At 39.7% G+C, this 17,197-nt stretch overlaps 1 protein-coding gene across 13 annotated transcripts in view; it reads left to right on the top strand.

Annotated features, from left to right (window-relative positions):
• Positions 1 to 13,435, top strand: part of PTPRM (protein tyrosine phosphatase receptor type M) — a 916,041-nt gene extending 902,606 nt beyond the window's left edge. For all 13 annotated transcript variants that reach the window (XM_040353983.1, XM_040353984.1, XM_040353987.1 and 10 more), the window contains one exon: positions 13,030 to 13,435. In XM_040353983.1, coding sequence (XP_040209917.1) covers positions 13,030 to 13,083 — 54 coding nt within the window. In that variant the 3' untranslated portion in view covers positions 13,084 to 13,435. The remainder of the gene's footprint in view (positions 1 to 13,029) is intronic.
• Positions 13,436 to 17,197: the final 3,762 nt, after the last annotated feature.

Here is a 17,197-nt window from a genome sequence, read left to right as displayed (position 1 = left end):
TACCAAACATCCCACCAGTATTATCACCTATACATCAAGACCTGCCCTAGTGGACTGAGAAAGACATTCCTGTTGAGCTGTGGAAGCACCAAATTATACATTTGTTCCCACCAACGACCCTTACATGGAACAAATGACAGCAGCTTTTGGCAGCTGTTGCAATCATGCAAATCTGAAAATTAGTTTGCTCATATTTAGCCTTTAAGAGGTTCTCATTTCCCTTCTCATTAACATGCTAACAAATTGTTAAATAAAAGATTAATGGTTTCATTACATACAGTACCTTATTTTAGACCCAGTAATGTAATCAATGGGTATCAATACTTCTCTTTTCAATGCAGGGAGATCAGGGCTGATGGGAGGGGCCAACAGAGTGTTGTACAACTCACCTCAACACCCATCTCCAGAGCCTCAGCTATGATGCAGGTAGTGGGCTGTGAATTTTAGGAGTTATGGAGGCATGTCAGTCTGGAGGAGTAGAAGTTGCTTGGCAGGCTGCATTTGCATGACTACATGTTATATGCTGGGCCTCCACGATTTAAATAACTGAAATATAATTAATTAAGGGGTAGCCCAGGGACAGTAAGGCTGGAGAGGCAAGGGCTAGATGGTGTAGGATGTCTTTTAGCCATGAAATGTGAAACAACGTGGGCTCTATGCAACTTGCTGCAGGTCATGCTACATATCATTGTGTCATTCTGTCCTTACCACGAAGAGGAACATTCAAAGGCTGCAGTTTGCAGACATGATGAAAATGACCTGCTTTGTCAATCAGCACTTACATCCTGCAATATCAATTAGATTTAAGTACCTGTATATTTAGGGGCATATGCACACCAGGAGAACCAAACTAAAGCCTAGTACATACAACTAGTTTATTTTTGGTTTAACAAAAGAAAACTGACTGCTCAGAAGGAGCCACTGCTCTAACTATCCAACGTTAGTACATCAATCTCCCCTGCTGTGCTATTGTGTTCTTACAGGGGGGACTCCCCCCCAGATTACCCTGGTCTGTGCTATCAGGCCTTTTCAGTCATGCTCCTTCAACAGAAGCAGGCCGAATGGCTGGTTTCTGTCGGAACGGCTCCAGTACACACGGGCCGAATGTTGGTCAGTTTCTATTGAACCGGCTGATGCCGCCCAACATTTGACCAGTGTATACTAAGCTTAAGGCAGCCATTCTGGTCTTTTGAGGCTGCTGTGGGTTATGTGACCATACCAAAACCAATTACAACATTATACATGTATGTTTATGAGTAACAACACAGTTCTTTTAAAGGAAGAAACATTTAGGCAGTGTGCTACAACCAGGTCCGTTGTTTGCCTTCTCAAGTGTTAAATTACATTTTTAGTTAAATCTCGATCGTGTTTGTTGGTATGGGTTCTTTCAAAAGCCTAGTACATACAACTAGTTTATTTTTGGTTTAACAAAAGAAAACTGACTGCTCAGAAGGAGCCACTGCTCTAACTATCCAACGTTAGTACATCAATCTCCCCTGCTGTGCTATTTTGTTCTTACAGGGGGGAGTCCCCCCCAGATTACCCTGGTCAGTGCTATCAGGCCTTTTCAGTCATGCTCCTTCAACAGAAGCAGGCCGAATGGCTGGTTTCTGTCGGATCGGCTCCAGTACACACGGGCCGAATGTTGGTCAGTTTCTATTGAACCGGCTGATGCCGCCCAACATTTGACCAGTGTGTACTAAGCTTAAGGCAGCCATTCTGGTCTTTTGAGGCTGCTGTGGGTTATGTGAACATACCAAAACCAATTACAACATTATACATGTATGTTTATGAGTAACAACACAGTTCTTTTAAAGGGAGAGTTCTGTTTATGGAAGCATTACTACATTAGCCCTTGGAACTACTTTATTCAAGATGAAAAACTGATCATGTGCTCCCATCGCTTCTCCTGTAACCTATAGTGCTGCTGGATTCCCCTAATTCATTTGTTCCTTAAATGTATTATTTTATTTACTATTATTTATTATTATTACATGATAAAAGTTCTAGATTTCCATGTAACTCATGGTTAGATATTTATCTCCCTTCTCCATCATCTCTTCTTAGCACAATTCTACAATCAGTATACCAATTCAAGAATTATTTAGTGTTATTAGTTCAGAAACATTTAGGCAGTGTGCTACAACCAGGTTTGCCTTCTCAAGTGTTAAATTACATTTTTAGTTAAATCTCGATCCTGTTTGTTGGTATGGGTTGTTTCAAAAGCCTTTTTTTAATCAAATTCAAAAGATCATTGATTTCTCAGTCCACCAGTACTTTCTTTTGTCTAAAAACATTCATTAATAGCAGCACTGCAGCGGCAAACTGAAAGGAGAGAGAGCAGAAAATTTAAAATAAAAATAAAATTCCTTTTTATTATCTATGTCTCTGGAAGCACATCTATTTTGCTTGAATCACAATGCGCCACATTCCTATTCAAAATATAAGCCATCTATTCAATTAATGCATGCTAACAAATACCTAGGCATAACATAATGTCACTGAGTATAATGGCAAATTACTGGCATGGCTCCAGCACTATAGTAATTCTATTTCCATGTTGCCAGAGACTAGTTGTATGAGAAGGCAATAGATGGTGTTCTGATTGTGAACCATGAACCTGGCATCTGTTTATCTCTGCTCAGGAACTCTTCACATTCTCAGAGCTTGTATGCTTCCTTTATCCGCAAAGTACCCAGATCAGTACTTTTCTCATTAGTTTCCAAGATTGAATTGTGAACAATGCTTAATATTCTTCCCACAGAGCGCATCTGTATGCTTGCAAAAAGCAACATTGTGAAAATGAATTTCCAGACTTTTAAATTATACATTTTTTATGCGTTTTCCCAGCTAGCCAGCTTTTATTTTAACTTGAGGAATATTGTATTTAATTGTAGCTGCATTCGTTAATGCAAATAGAAGCTAATGTAATGAGGCGCAGTCTTCTGTATCCCTACACGTAGGTGTTTGTGTGCCCCCGATGAAATACTGTATGTATGCAAGCATTTGTCAATTGTCCCTCTCAAAAGTAATTACATTTTATAATTTGTTCATTGAACTCTGAAGGTTTTGCATCACTCTTTAAGCAGATCTATTAGTAACTGTACGTCTACACAAATACATCGCTGAGACAACAACACTATCATTTTCCAGTTTTGTCATCGTTTGCCTTGTGTCTTGTTCGATTTAGTCATTCTACCCAATGTTTTTTTTTATTAGCAAGCACTCTGCTGCCTTATGTATTCACTACGTATTTTGTGTCGCTAATTAATCCAGAAAAAAGCAGTACTTGAATTCCTAATTTTAAATCCAGCCTAACTGGGCTAAACAGATAACTAATGATGACGTGAGTCGTTTTCCTGGTTAGTGTGGTTGATATACTAAAAAGAGTGCAAAATATGGTGCAGCTGTGCATGGTAACCAACCAGCTTCTAACTTCAGCTTGTTCAAGCTTTGATAATATAACCTGGAAGCTGATTGATTTCTTTGCAGAACTTCACCAAGTTTTGCACTCTTCAGTTTTTGCAAATCAACTCCTGTGTGTCCAACACAGCATAGTTAACACACCAGCATGGGTTTCCCCCGCATCCAATTCGCATGACAGGAGGGTGTGACTGGCTGTCAAGGGAACCAGTTCACACAACTCCGGTGGAGGGCACGGAGCGCACAGCAGAGGGGTCCCGTGTGTCTTTGGCTCAGTTTCAGGTCTGAATTTAGGCAAAAATTTGGATGTGAAATGGTGAACGGAAACGCACCGGACCCCTGCTGTGCCCCATGCCGCACATAGTGTGAACCCAGCCTAAAGTGTATGTCAAAGCAAAATATTAAAAAAAAATAGTAACATCTCTGAAATACATGCATATTTCCCCATGTTTTATCTGTTTAAACATAATGCAAGTACAGAAAAACAGAATTTATGCAAATAGTATAAGCATGAATGAACAGTAAATGGGGAAAGTCATCTGGTGTAGTACCTATATACAAAAACAAAACGCACGGGGGGGGGGTGCAAACGCCTAGTGCATTACCCAAAGTAGTTTATTGATCAAAAAGCTAAATGAATACTCACAAAGGACAGATGTGACAGGCATGGCAACATGCTGGTCAAACAGTGTGGCAACATGTGACCAAACTATGGCAATGCCAACAGGCTCTGGAAAGGGGATGCATCCCCGAAACGCATCAGCCTGACAGCATTGCTATAGTTTAATCACATGTTGCAACATTTGTTAACCAGCAGATTTTTTGTCATGCCTGTCCTTTGACTATTCATTTGACTTTTTGATTTCTTTGATCAATAAACCTTGTGTAATGTACTCAGCATGTGGATTCCCCAGTCAGAGGAGGGCAGCATCGTTGAAGCATTTTACCAGAGAAAGTACAGACACCACACAGCATCATGGTCTGGGGACCGACCGTTTAAATGCTGGAGTAGTTGTTTGTTTTTCTGTAGTACCTATATGGTTAACAGACAAAAGGGCAATATAAACATATAAGTGCAATGTATATGTCTCAAAACAGCAATATAGGGATACACAATATTAACATCATACCTCATTATAATTTTTCCAGATGTTTTTTATTTACATTAATGCCACCATTTTAAACTACCTGTTCAAGGAATACTTCAATAGTGATACAATAGTTAATTTTAACACTTAACAAATCAATATGCAAAAAAAAAGCAAGCATTTACAGGAAAACATTATAACAGTATGTTCTACCCAACACTAAGACTTTGACTTTTCTTACACATGAAGGTGTGTCAGCATGTGATTATTATCAACATTACTGTAAACACATTAAAGTATTAACATGGTCAGCAGGGACCATTTTTATGTTTAAAAATTGTATTTAGCTATTTCAAGTTGGAACGACTGCTGTGACTGCCAATATTACCCTTCTGGGTGCTCAAAGAAACTGAGTGTGACGGGAGCGGAGTGTGGGACGGAGAAAATCACATAGCATTAATAAGCAAGACCAGCCTAGCAATACCTAATACACAAGGCTAATCAAGCATATGGAGGGTGTTAAGGAGAAATATCATTAGGACCTATGATGCAAAGGGAAGATAGAAGCCAATATCAATGCTTGCCAGATTTTATTAAATTGCTCTACTTTGTCATCCTCAGACATAATGATTTTTTCATATGATATTATTGTATTGATTTGGCTTTGGACTGTGCATAAAGGGATAGTTTTAAGTGCAAATACAATGCTGGGACCTTTGCGTTTAAGAATTTCAAAAGTGTTACTAGTTTGTCCGAAAAAATCTCAGTCAAGGGTCACTTACTAATGAGGTACCACAGGAATATTGGGAGACAACACTGCCTAAGGTGTCCGTTTTTGAAGCGGTGATCCAAGGATCGCCACTGATCACAGTCCATAAACAGTTTATGAAACAGAGATAATCGGGGGAGAAGTGTTTGAACATGTTCTCCCGCCAATTATCTCCGCACACTGAGAATCCTCATTGAGTAACGGCAGTTTATGAAGCTGCAATCTGAGCGCTTTACTGGCGATCTGTGTCAGGATTCACACCCCGATTCACCAGCTCAGAGGTGGAGAATCGGGGAGTGAAGAGGGAATCCCAGGGGATCTAAGGAGGAAGATTTTTAACTTCCTTCTACCGCGTTCAGACCCCCCCCCCCAACACTGTAACCATGTCCCCTTGTAATATTTATGTGTATACATGTGTGTATATATATATATGTGTGTGTATAAACATGTATATACAATGTATGTGTGTGTATCCATATATATATTATGCAGGGGGACTTATTATTTTATTAACATTAACCACCCGTCTGTCAGTGTACTGAGCGGTGATTATTTATCACTGCTTAATAAACTGACATCGTAGATGTTTCTGTGAATTTTTGGTACTGTAATCTCGTGAAGTCTCACGAGATTCCAGTATCAGGGGCCGTTCTCCAGTGTTGGAAGCGTTGGTAGATCGCTTCACTCCTCCGAGGGTGAATCGATCTACAAAGCTTCATAAACAGGCACACAGAGGAGATAGATCTCCACTGTGAATGCCGGCGAATGAAGCAGTGAATATATTTCACTGCTTCATAAACAGACACCTAAATGCATATCTCTTCCTCCAGAGAAACACTACCAGCCACAAAGACCACATGTCGCCACACAAAAACTATATAGCCCATTTACACGTAAACTTTTCAAATCAGCTTCTATAAAAATCCAATATACTCCATTATTTTAACTTGCAACATCCTCAGGGTTCCCTTGGAAAAAGGGTAAGCTGGATAAAATGATCACACATCTGAAGATTCTTAGGACTTTGAAACCTGCCAGAATCTGGCCAGAATAAGAGTCAATCCCATCTGCACTATATTGCTTTTCGTTTTTCAGCTTGATTTCATTGTAATGCCTGCCTGGTTCCCAGCGAGTGACCTTTATTTTAGTTTTTTTGGACAAAACAAGTACATTTGTAGAAATTTTTGGAGGTTCAAATGTGTTATTGAAGTTTTAATCTTGTAGGAGAGACTATTATAACATCTGCTGAGAAAACAAATAGTATGTAGCACACTGAGAGCTGACTTGTTTTTTTAATTTGATTTTATCTGATTATAGCCAAAAGCAGTGTCTTTTTACAACATAGTCCATAAGGAGCCCATCTGCGACACAAATGGCCACATTAAACTAACACATACTAAACCTAAAATCTGGAAATAATTGAAGATAATGTGCTATCCCCTTGTCATTGTATCTACTCCAGCCCCTCATAGAATGGAAATATAATCAACAGGATCTTCACTATAATGTCAGATTTTTATCTTGTTGCTTTTATATGACATCTTTCAAGGCCTTAGGGTCATATAACATTACCAGTATCCCTGTACATTTCACATAAAGAAAAAATAGTACTAAAATACTCCAGATGCTCCAGCATATTGAGGTTACATAGGGTAAATCAGATGTTCTTATCAAGTTAATGCTGAATATGACTAATGGGGATATTCTTCCCCTGATCTAACAGTCTGTTCAATGACGAATCAAATGTGCACAATCCTTGCATGGATAGGGAACTCATGGCAAATATGAAGAATAATCTGTCTGGACCATTCATGGGGGTGGATTTACTAAAGACACAGGCCCGGATTCACAAACAGCGGCGCATATTTATGCCACCGTAGCGTATTTTCTTTACGCTACGCCGACGCAGCACAGAGAGGCAAGCACTGGATTCACAAAGCCAGTGCTGCCAAATCTGCGCTGGGTTTCCTAGGCGTAAGCCGGCATATATGGAAGTGGGTGTGAGCCATGCAAATTAGGCGTGACCCCATGCAAATGATGGGCTGCGTCTCAGACAGCTACGTATAATGAACGGCGCATGCCCCATCCCATGGACGCATCCCAGTGCGCATGCTCAGAATCACGTCGGATCTACTCCCTAAGATACGACGGATCACTGCCTACGGCGTGAACGTAACCTACGCCCAGCCATATTCACGTCCAACGTAAACGACGTAAAATACAACGGCTTGTGTTCCCTGGTGCAGCCCTTTGCATGGATGCTGCTGAGTTACACCTCCTTTATGGGGCATAACTTTACGCTGTACGTACAACTTCCACTCACCAGTCGTAGCCTGTGCCGGGCGCAAGTACGATCGTGAATCGACGTATCTCCCTCATTTGCATATTTGAATAGAAAATCAATGGGAGCGCCACATGCGTCCAGCGTAAATATGCGCCCACGATACTCCGGCATAGGCAAGTTACGTCGGTCGGATGAAGCCTATTTTTAGGCGTATCTTAGTTTGTGGGTCGGTGCATAGATACGACGGCACACATTTGTACTTACGACGGTGTATCTTGAGATACCTCGGCGCAGGTGCTTTGTGAATCTGGGCCACAGTGCGCGTGGCAACTGCAGTTACACTAATTTTCTCCAGAGCTTAGTAAATGTGGTAAAGCTATTAAATAGTGACGGCCCAATTCAGTACTGTATTAATCACACTAACACTGGTAGGTATCATCCCTATAATTGCGTGGGATTGTAAAAAAGCTGAAAAGAATGGGACCTTTAATTATACCTTACCAGTGTTCTAAAACGCATAACACAATATTACATAAAAATCTATTTTATTATACTATTTTTTTTACTGAATTTGTATTACTTTGTATAATAAAATTGATATTTTTATGTAATGTTGTGTTATTATAGGCTATAAATTGTACAACGCTATCCCTCAAATAAATCAATAGATCTGCTAATCAGCTAAAAATATGCATATACAATATATAATAAATATATATATAAAAAAAATGAAAACCAATAAAAATCTGTGAAAATCAATAAAAAGGGTGGAGATCAATAGCAATATAAATCAATAAAATATAGTCCATATCTAGTAGATTCGTGAAAATAGGAAAAGTCCATTAGAAGATTCCTGCTGTAATCCCGAAAACCATTCCTCAAGGATCGAAACTGCTAAACAGGTAGAGTAGTGTCTAATTACCATTCTAAAGAGCATTGTGACCTCTCTAATCTAGTGAGGTCTATTAATGCAGGTGAGAGGACAACTAAAGGTGGGGTGAAGGGCCCAGAGGTGTTTCCTTGCACTTTGATTGGGTATATTTTACAAAGTCGAACTTTACCACCTTTACTATAAGCTCTGGGAAAAAGGAGTGCAACTGCACTTGCAAAGTACAAATGGTTTGATTTACTAAAACAGGGGGTGCAAAATCTGGTACAGCTGTGCATGGTAGCCAATCAACTTCTAACTTCAGTTTGTTCCATTATGCTTTGCCCAAAATAACTAGTGTCAGATTTCTATGCAGAGCTGCACCAGATTTTGCACTCTCCAGTAAATCAATCCCACAGTCTATTTTGCTTTAGTAAGTCCATCCTTTGGTCTTGTTGGGCAGCACTCTAGCAAGATACATTAGCTTGTTAAAAGGTTGATAATGTTTTATCTCTGCAGGGCTCTTTGCAGTCTATGACCAGCTTTGGTGGTGTGCACATTACCTTGCCTTTAACCACTTCACCCCCGGAAGAATTGGCTGCTCAATGACCAGAACATTTTTTGCAATACGGCATTGCGTCGCTTTAACTGACCATTGCACGGTCATGCAACTCTGTACCCAAACAAAATTGACGTTCTTTTTTCCCACAAATAGAGCTTTCTTTTGGTTATATTTGATCATTTCTGCGGTTTTAATTTTTTTTTTCGCTATAAACAAGAAAATAGCGACAGTTTTAAAAAAAACACAATATTTTGTATTTTTTGCTGTAATAAATAGCCCCAAGTTTTTTTTAAAAAAGCTAATTTTTTTCCTCAGTTTAAACCGATATGTATTCTTCTACATATTTTTGGTAATAAAAATCGCAAAAAGTGTATATTGATTGGTTTGCGCAAAAGTTATAACATCTACAAAATAGGGGATAGATTTATGACTTTGTTATTATTATTATTATTTTACTAGTAATGACGGCAATCTTTTTATCAGAACTGCAACATATCGGACACTTTTGACACATTTTTGGGACCATTGGCATTTATACAGCGATCAGTGCTATAAAAATGCACTGATTACTGTAAAAATGTCACTGGCGAGGAAGGGGTTAACACTAGGGGAAATCGAGCGGTTAACTGTGTTCCCTATGTGTGTGTTCTAACTGTGAGGGATGGGACTCACTATAAGAGATGATAGATTGTGGTTCTCAGCTTGTAGGAACTCACAATCTTTCTCTCCTCACAGAACTGGGATGTGTGTGTTTACACACACACGTCTCTGTTCTGCCTCTTATGCCCGCGATCGCTCGTGGTCAGCGGTCATTACGTCCACCGGTCATGAGCATTCGCACCCCCGATTTGCAGTGGGCGCGCGCCCGCTATCCCGCTTAAAGGGACCGACGTACAGCTGCGACGGTTCGCGGGATTGTGTTGACCTGACGCCATATAATGAATAATCACCTGGTCGGCAAGTGGTTAAAGCAAGTGGTTAAAGCAGTTTGTGTCTTGAAGAATAATGCTGTAAGATATGGCCGAGATAACCAAATCATATCTGAGATGTATTAAATCCCAAATATAGTAAACGGTAACACTGATTTTGTCAACTTTGCATAATCAGCATTAGTTTCAGCCATAGTGACATTACAGTTGTCTCATGAGTTGCTGTGTACAGAGATAAATCGTTTTGACAGATGTCTGAACTGTTTTTTTCTGGTGTTCTAATAAAGCTTCAAAATTGACATTCCCACATTTGAATTTTTGTACTCTCTGTGCAATAAAGGGCTTCAGCTAAAGCAAACAGGAACGTGGACATATCACAATTTTATATAACATTTGCCAAGCAAGATGAGAATCAGAAAGTACATTTTTCATGTGGAAAATAAAGTTAGAATCAAAGTATGTATACTGAGCCATATATACTGTAATAAAGTGGCTGGAAGTTAAAAAAAAAACATTATTTTATATGCTATGTGCGATTCAATGCAAAATCTATTCCCTAACTGTAACTTTATAGGAAACTGAGGAAAGTAAGTAGATTTTTCTTTTTTGTATCACTAGTATGCCAAAAAGCTGAAGTCTAGGCAGACACAAAAACACAAAATAATGTAGTTATGTTTTGCTTAGGGAATCATTATATATATTTGTAAATTTAAATAAATGTACATACCTGAATTTGTCTTGATATGAGCCATTCTATAATCCCAATTCACTGTAGCTTTTAGCCTGAGAGAAAGAGGGCCTGTTTTTGCAACCTATCAGGCTTTGTTGTAGTTCACAATTGCTGAATCTTAAAGCGATTGTAAAGGTACTTTTTTATTTTTTTCTTGTCAAATTTGTTTATTGAAATGTAACAAATCAGAAGACAAGTTCAAAAAAAGTACAGGAAAATAATGCGTCGATTGATGCAGACAGCGGGACTCGGCCCCGCTTCCTTATCACTGGCTTTGATTGATAGCACTGGGAGCCAATAGTTCCCGGTGCCTCAGCAAAGCCAGTGAAACCCAAAAGTGAGAGGAGAGAAAAGCTGCAGACGTGCACTTCGCTGAATTGAATGAGGGCTAAGGTAAGTAAAAAGGGGGATGCTGATGCCTAAACATGTTTTACCTTTATGTAAGGAATGCATTAAGGTACATAGGGCCAGATTCACGTATCTGGGCGCATCTTTGTGCGGGCGTAGCGTATCCTATTTACGCTACGCTGCCGCAACTTAGACAGGCAAGTGCACTATTCACAAAGCACTTGCTCTGTAAGTTGCGGCGGTGTAGCGTAAATGGGCCAGCGTAAGCCTGCGTAATTTAAAGTAGGCTGGTAGGGGGCGTGTTGTATGGAAATGAATCATGACCCCACGTAAATGACGCGCCTAACGAACGGCACACGCTCAGTATCATGGCGAATTTTCTCCCTGCTTAGTCGACGTGAACGTAACCTACACCCATCAACATTCACGTACGGCTTACGCAAACAACGTAAAATACGACATTGTTCCGATGTCCATACCTTAACATGACTTACCCCTGCTTTATGAGGGGTAAAGTTACGCCGGTCGTACGCCTTACATAAACAGCGTATATTAATACGCCGGGCGCAAGTACGTTCGTGAATCGGCGTATCTAGCTCATTTGCATATTCAACGCAGAAATCTACGGAAGCGCCCCTAGCGACCAGCGTAAATATGCACCCAAGATACGACGGCGTAGGAGACTTACGTCGGTCGTATCTTGGAAACAGTGAGGCGTAGCTGATTCTATGAATCAGTCGCATAGATACGACGGCGCACTTTCGGACTTACGACGGCGTACGTCCTTTGTGAATCTGGCCCAAAATGTTTAGGCTCTAGAACCACTTTGCTGCTCCTCCTTTATTACCAAATCAGCACCTGAGGGTCTGTCTTGATAAATCTGTACTGCAGATGTAGTGGAAGTGGTGAAGCTCCTGTTTTCTGCCTAGAGTTCCTAGTTCACAGAATTGCAAATTCTTTCATCTGTAAAACAGTTCCCGTCCTTATATCAGCTGCTTATTTAGCTGCTTACCTGGAGTTGTTCTTTAACTTTTGTTAATTTAAGATAAACCTGTTCTTTTATCAGAGCCCAAGACTGCCATACTCATGCTGCCCTTCTCCCATTCCATAACATTACTTGACCAATGCATTCAGTCTTCCTACATCAGGTTAACCCAGGGAAGTAGTTATGCAACATACCATTTACAGTCATGCCGCGTACACACGATCGGTTAAACCGATGAGAATGGTCTGATGGACCGTTTTCATCGGTCATCGTGTGTGGGCGCCATCGGTTATTTAACCATCGGTTAAAAAAATCCAACTTGTTTTAAAATTAACCGATGGATTCCTAACCGACAGGACAAAACCGATCGTTAGTAGGCACGACCATCGGTTAAAAATCCACGCATGTTCAGAATCAAGTCAACGCATGCTTGGATACATTGAACGTATTTTTTTTCAGCACGTCGTTGTGTTTTACGTCACCGAGTTCTGACACAATCGTTTTTTTAACCGATGGTGTGTAGGCGTGACGGACCATCAGTCAGCTTAATCTGTTAACCAATGAAAACGGTCCATCGGTCCGTTCTCATCGGATGGACTGATCGTGTGTACGCGGCATTAGAGCAACTAGGAAGTTGATGCTACCGTGGTAAGCCATGGAGTGCAAGGTGAAGCCCTTTAGTAGGTATCAAAGAAGCTTTCTGGACATTATTTGATATCTGCTAGTAAAACTTGTTAATCTACAGTAGTAATGACTTGAGCATCTTACTAAATATTATTATGATCAGTGACAGAATTTGGTTCCTTAAACCGTGGCTTTGTATCCACATATAGCCACAGAGAGCTCATCATCTGCCAGATCCTTGTAAGCATCAATAGGACCTTCATCTAGCTGTATTTTTCACAAGCCGGAGCAAATAATTCCATCCATACAGATCTAATAGTCCTAACAAAGATGAAAAGTTTCATTATGCCAAGATTTCACCTATCTGCTTTACCAGTCTTCCCTCATGATTGGAAAATTTGTATTCTCTTCTGTTTCAGGATCAATACAAATTCTGCTATGAAGTGGCTTTGGAATATTTAAATTCTGTGTGACCATTTCAGCAAGGCAATGAAAGCAAATGAAAGAAGAAAAAAAACTTTTCACCTTCATCTCAACAAGAACAATGGACATTGTTCCTCTATATTTGTATATATACAATGAAAACTTCAGTGTTCTGCTTATTTAGCTTTCTTATAAATGGCTCTTTGAGGAGCTGGAAATGTTATCTGGAAGCTGCCTGCACTGCCTTTACCCCCACTGTCTCGCTGTTTCTGGACAAGATGCACCTTGATGTTTAAGGATTGGTTATTTACAGCGACCAAGTTGCCTGAACGAAGCAGCAGATTTTGGTAAAACGAACGAGCACAATTCCATTCTTATGAAGGATCTTTTTTTTTTTTTTTTTACTTTGTTATTGTCTTAACTACAACAGTGTTGAATTTTATTTTATTTTACTTTTGTTGTGTTCTGTGGAAAATGCAGTTCAGCACTCTGACTACATATTTTTATTACATTTGTACACCAATGTGTTTGACAGAAAACATGACATTTATTTATCTGTTTTAAACTGCATTTAATGGGACACATTTTGTTGAACTATAATGACTTTATTTGTATTATTTGAAAAAATAAATGACTTTGCAAAAAAATAAAAGGATACTTAAAAAAATCTATCAAAAACATCTTTTGTCTTGATATTTAAACATTGATGGTTCAATTATAACAAATGATGTTGTCTATATACAGAATATAAAGAGTATAGAAACAGTTATTATTCCCAATTGAGTTTTTCCCCAACATTTGCAATCTACCTAAAATACCCTTAAGGCCACACATTTAATCTAAAGGTATAACTACTACCACACTGTTGTACAACCATTATATTAACTTTAAGATGGAATTTGCAGAGCTAGAGGGCCTTACAATGGTATTGCTATGGGATTGTGTTATATATGGTTACACTTTTGCCATATATAGAGCATGTTGTGATTCCATAGAGTGTCACGTTTTGCTTACAACTCTCCATTACTGACGGCCACAGCTAATAGCTCTGCAATCATTCCTGGCTGCAGCCATTAATACAGATTTACCTTGCCTGCAACCTATTTGATTATAATGTACTATAACATGATAGCACATTATAGTATAGCTCATATTGTAATGTCCTGTCAGAATAAAGCTCATTTAAATGAGCTATGGGTATCAGGGGAAAGCTACCCTGAATTCCATCAGATGTGTATGGCTTGGATTCAGTAATTACAAAGCTAGTAACAATAGCAGGTGGTAACAAATAGCAGTAGCGAAACAACTATGCACACACTGTAATCTAAAAATAATAACTGATAAAAATATGAAATAAATATTGAAGCTTAAGGAAATCCAAAACATTTGTTTAGTGGGTAAACATTTTCTGGTGACAACTAGGGGATACCCCTTGCTTTGGAGAGATATCCTCTTACTTCTTGCTGTGTTCCTGGAAATCAAAGTGCGGAGAAATCTTCCCGATGGGACACAAACAAAATAAAATCAAATGGTCGTAACCAATCCCCTACAGCATCCCAAAAAAAAAAACACTTTAACCTTTTGAACATTTTTTTTAAATGGGCTAACTGTGTATTGGTCTTATCTGTGAAGCAAGCACCTGCAGGTAAAGTGTAAATGCAGTGATACCAAGTTCTTTTATATTAACCACTTCAATACCGGGCAATTTTTTTGTCATAATTTTGGGGAAAATAAAGAAATTAAAGAATAAAATTGACAATTGTTTTTTGTTTTTTACATACTGTCACCAGTGTAGTACAGCATCATCATATAACTGGTGTGGTGGTGATCAGGGACACTGACTGGTGACTTCAGAAAAAAAAAAAAAGCTAATCACATGGTACAGATGGGCTGTGATTGGCCCTGTCTGTACCACATGATCAAATTGACCAATCACAGCTAGCAACACAGTTGTACACATTGGATGGAATGAAAGAAAGCCCTCCATTGTGTACAACTGTCATGTGACCTGCTGTGATTCATCATGGTGGTCACATGGTACCGGCAGCGAGACGGTACCCTGATCAGTCACGGTTGGTGACGGATCGCGCCGCTGCCCAGCCGTGCGATCAGTGCTTCCTGAGAAGACGTCATATGACTTCCACTCAAGATAACAAAACCAGCATCCGGCTGTCATTTATCTCTAGGCCCAGGCCTTAAGTGGTTAATATTATTAGTAATTTCTCAAACACAAGGTTAAAAGGTAGTCAAATTATTTGATTTGTTAAACAGGTCTTAGTTACCATAAGGGCATGCATGTGATGTTATTTAAAACATGTAATGTTGTGGTGGGCATAGTGCTGATTGTACATATTGTTGAGTTCAGATAAGGTGGTTTTTACACACTCTAATGCCCTAAGACATGTGTGCCAAGGTGGGCATGCAAAGCTATTTTTTAGTGGCACCCAGAAGATCGATAGCCGCATGTCTACAAAATAATTGTATATTTCTGATTAAACTATAATAATTAATTTTAAATATCTAGCCAGTAGTGTAATGAGTTTACCATGCAGTTTCCTATGTTTAAAAAGGTGGCCTTTGCAGTAATCCCTGCATTTGAATACACGTACAGTGAGGAAAATAAGTATTTGAACACCCTGCTATTTTGCAAGTTCTCCCACTTGGAAATCATGGAGGGGTCTGAAATTGTCATCGTAGGTGCATGTCCACTGTGAGAGACATAATCAAAAAAAAAAAAATCCAGAAATCAAAATTTTTGATTTTTTAACTATTTATTTGTATGATACAGCTGCAAATAAGTATTTGAACACCTGTCTATCAGCTAGAATTATGACCCTCAAAGACCTGTTAGTCTGCCTTTAAAATGTCCACTTCCACTCCATTTATTATCCTAAATTAGATGCACCTGTTTGAGGTCATTAGCTGCATAAAGACACCTGTCCACCCCATACAATCAGTAAGAATCCAACTACTAACATGGCCAAGACCAAAGAGCTGTCCAAAGACACTAGAGACAAAATTGTACACCTCCACAAGGCTGGAAAGGGCTACGGGGAAATTGCCAAGCAGCTTGGTGAAAAAAGGTCCACTGTTGGAGCAATCATTAGAAAATGGAAGAAGCTAAACATGACTGTCAATCTCCCTCGGACTGGGGCTACATGCAAAATCTCACCTCGTGGGGTCTCAATGATCCTAAAAAAGGTGAGAAATCAGCCCAGGACTACACGGGAGGAGCTGGTCAATGACCTGAAAAGAGCTGAGACCACCGTTTCCAAGGTTACTGTTGGTAATACACTAAGACGTCATGGTTTGAAATCATGCATGGCACAGAAGGTTCCCCTGCTTAAACCAGCACATGTCAAGGCCCGTCTTAAGTTTGCCAATGACCATTTGGATGATCCAGAGGAGTCATGGGAGAAAGTCATGTCTTCAGATGAGACCAAAATAGAACTTTTTGGTCATAATTCCACTAACCGTGTTTGGAGGAAGAAGAATGATGAGTACCATCCCAAGAACACCATCCCTACTGTGAAGCATGGGGGTGGTAGCATCATGCTTTGGGGGTGTTTTTCTGCACATGGGACAGGGTGACTGCACTGTATTAAGGAGAGGATGACCGGGGCCATGTATTGCAAGATTTTGGGCAACAACCTCCTTCCCTCAGTTAGAGCTTTGAAGATGGGTCGAGGCTGGGTCTTCCAACATGACAATGACCCGAAGCACACAGCCAGGATAACCAAGGAGTGGCTCTGTAAGAAGCATATCAAGGTTCTGGCGTGGCCTAGCCAGTCTCCAGACCTAAACCCAATAGAGAATCTTTGGAGGGAGCTCAAACTCCGTGTTTCATAGCGACAGCCCAGAAACCTGACTGATCTAGAGAAGATCTGTGTGGAGGAGTGGGCCAAAATCCCTCCTCCAGTGTGTGCAAACCTGGTGAAAAACTACAAGAAACGTTTGACCTCTGTAATTGCAAACAAAGGCTACTGTACCAAATATTAACATTGATTTTCTCAGGTGTTCAAATACTTATTTGCAGCTGTATCATACAAATAAATAGTTAAAAAAATCATACATTGTGATTTTTTTTTTTGATTATGTCTCTCACAGTGGACATGCACCTACGATAACAATTTCAGACCCCTCCATGATTTCCAAGTGGGAGAA

Source organism: Rana temporaria, chromosome 5 (assembly GCF_905171775.1).
Source record: "Rana temporaria chromosome 5, aRanTem1.1, whole genome shotgun sequence".
Taxonomy (NCBI): domain Eukaryota; kingdom Metazoa; phylum Chordata; class Amphibia; order Anura; family Ranidae; genus Rana; species Rana temporaria.
Note: the sequence above shows the minus strand (reverse complement) of the source record. Positions and strands in the feature narration are given on the sequence as shown.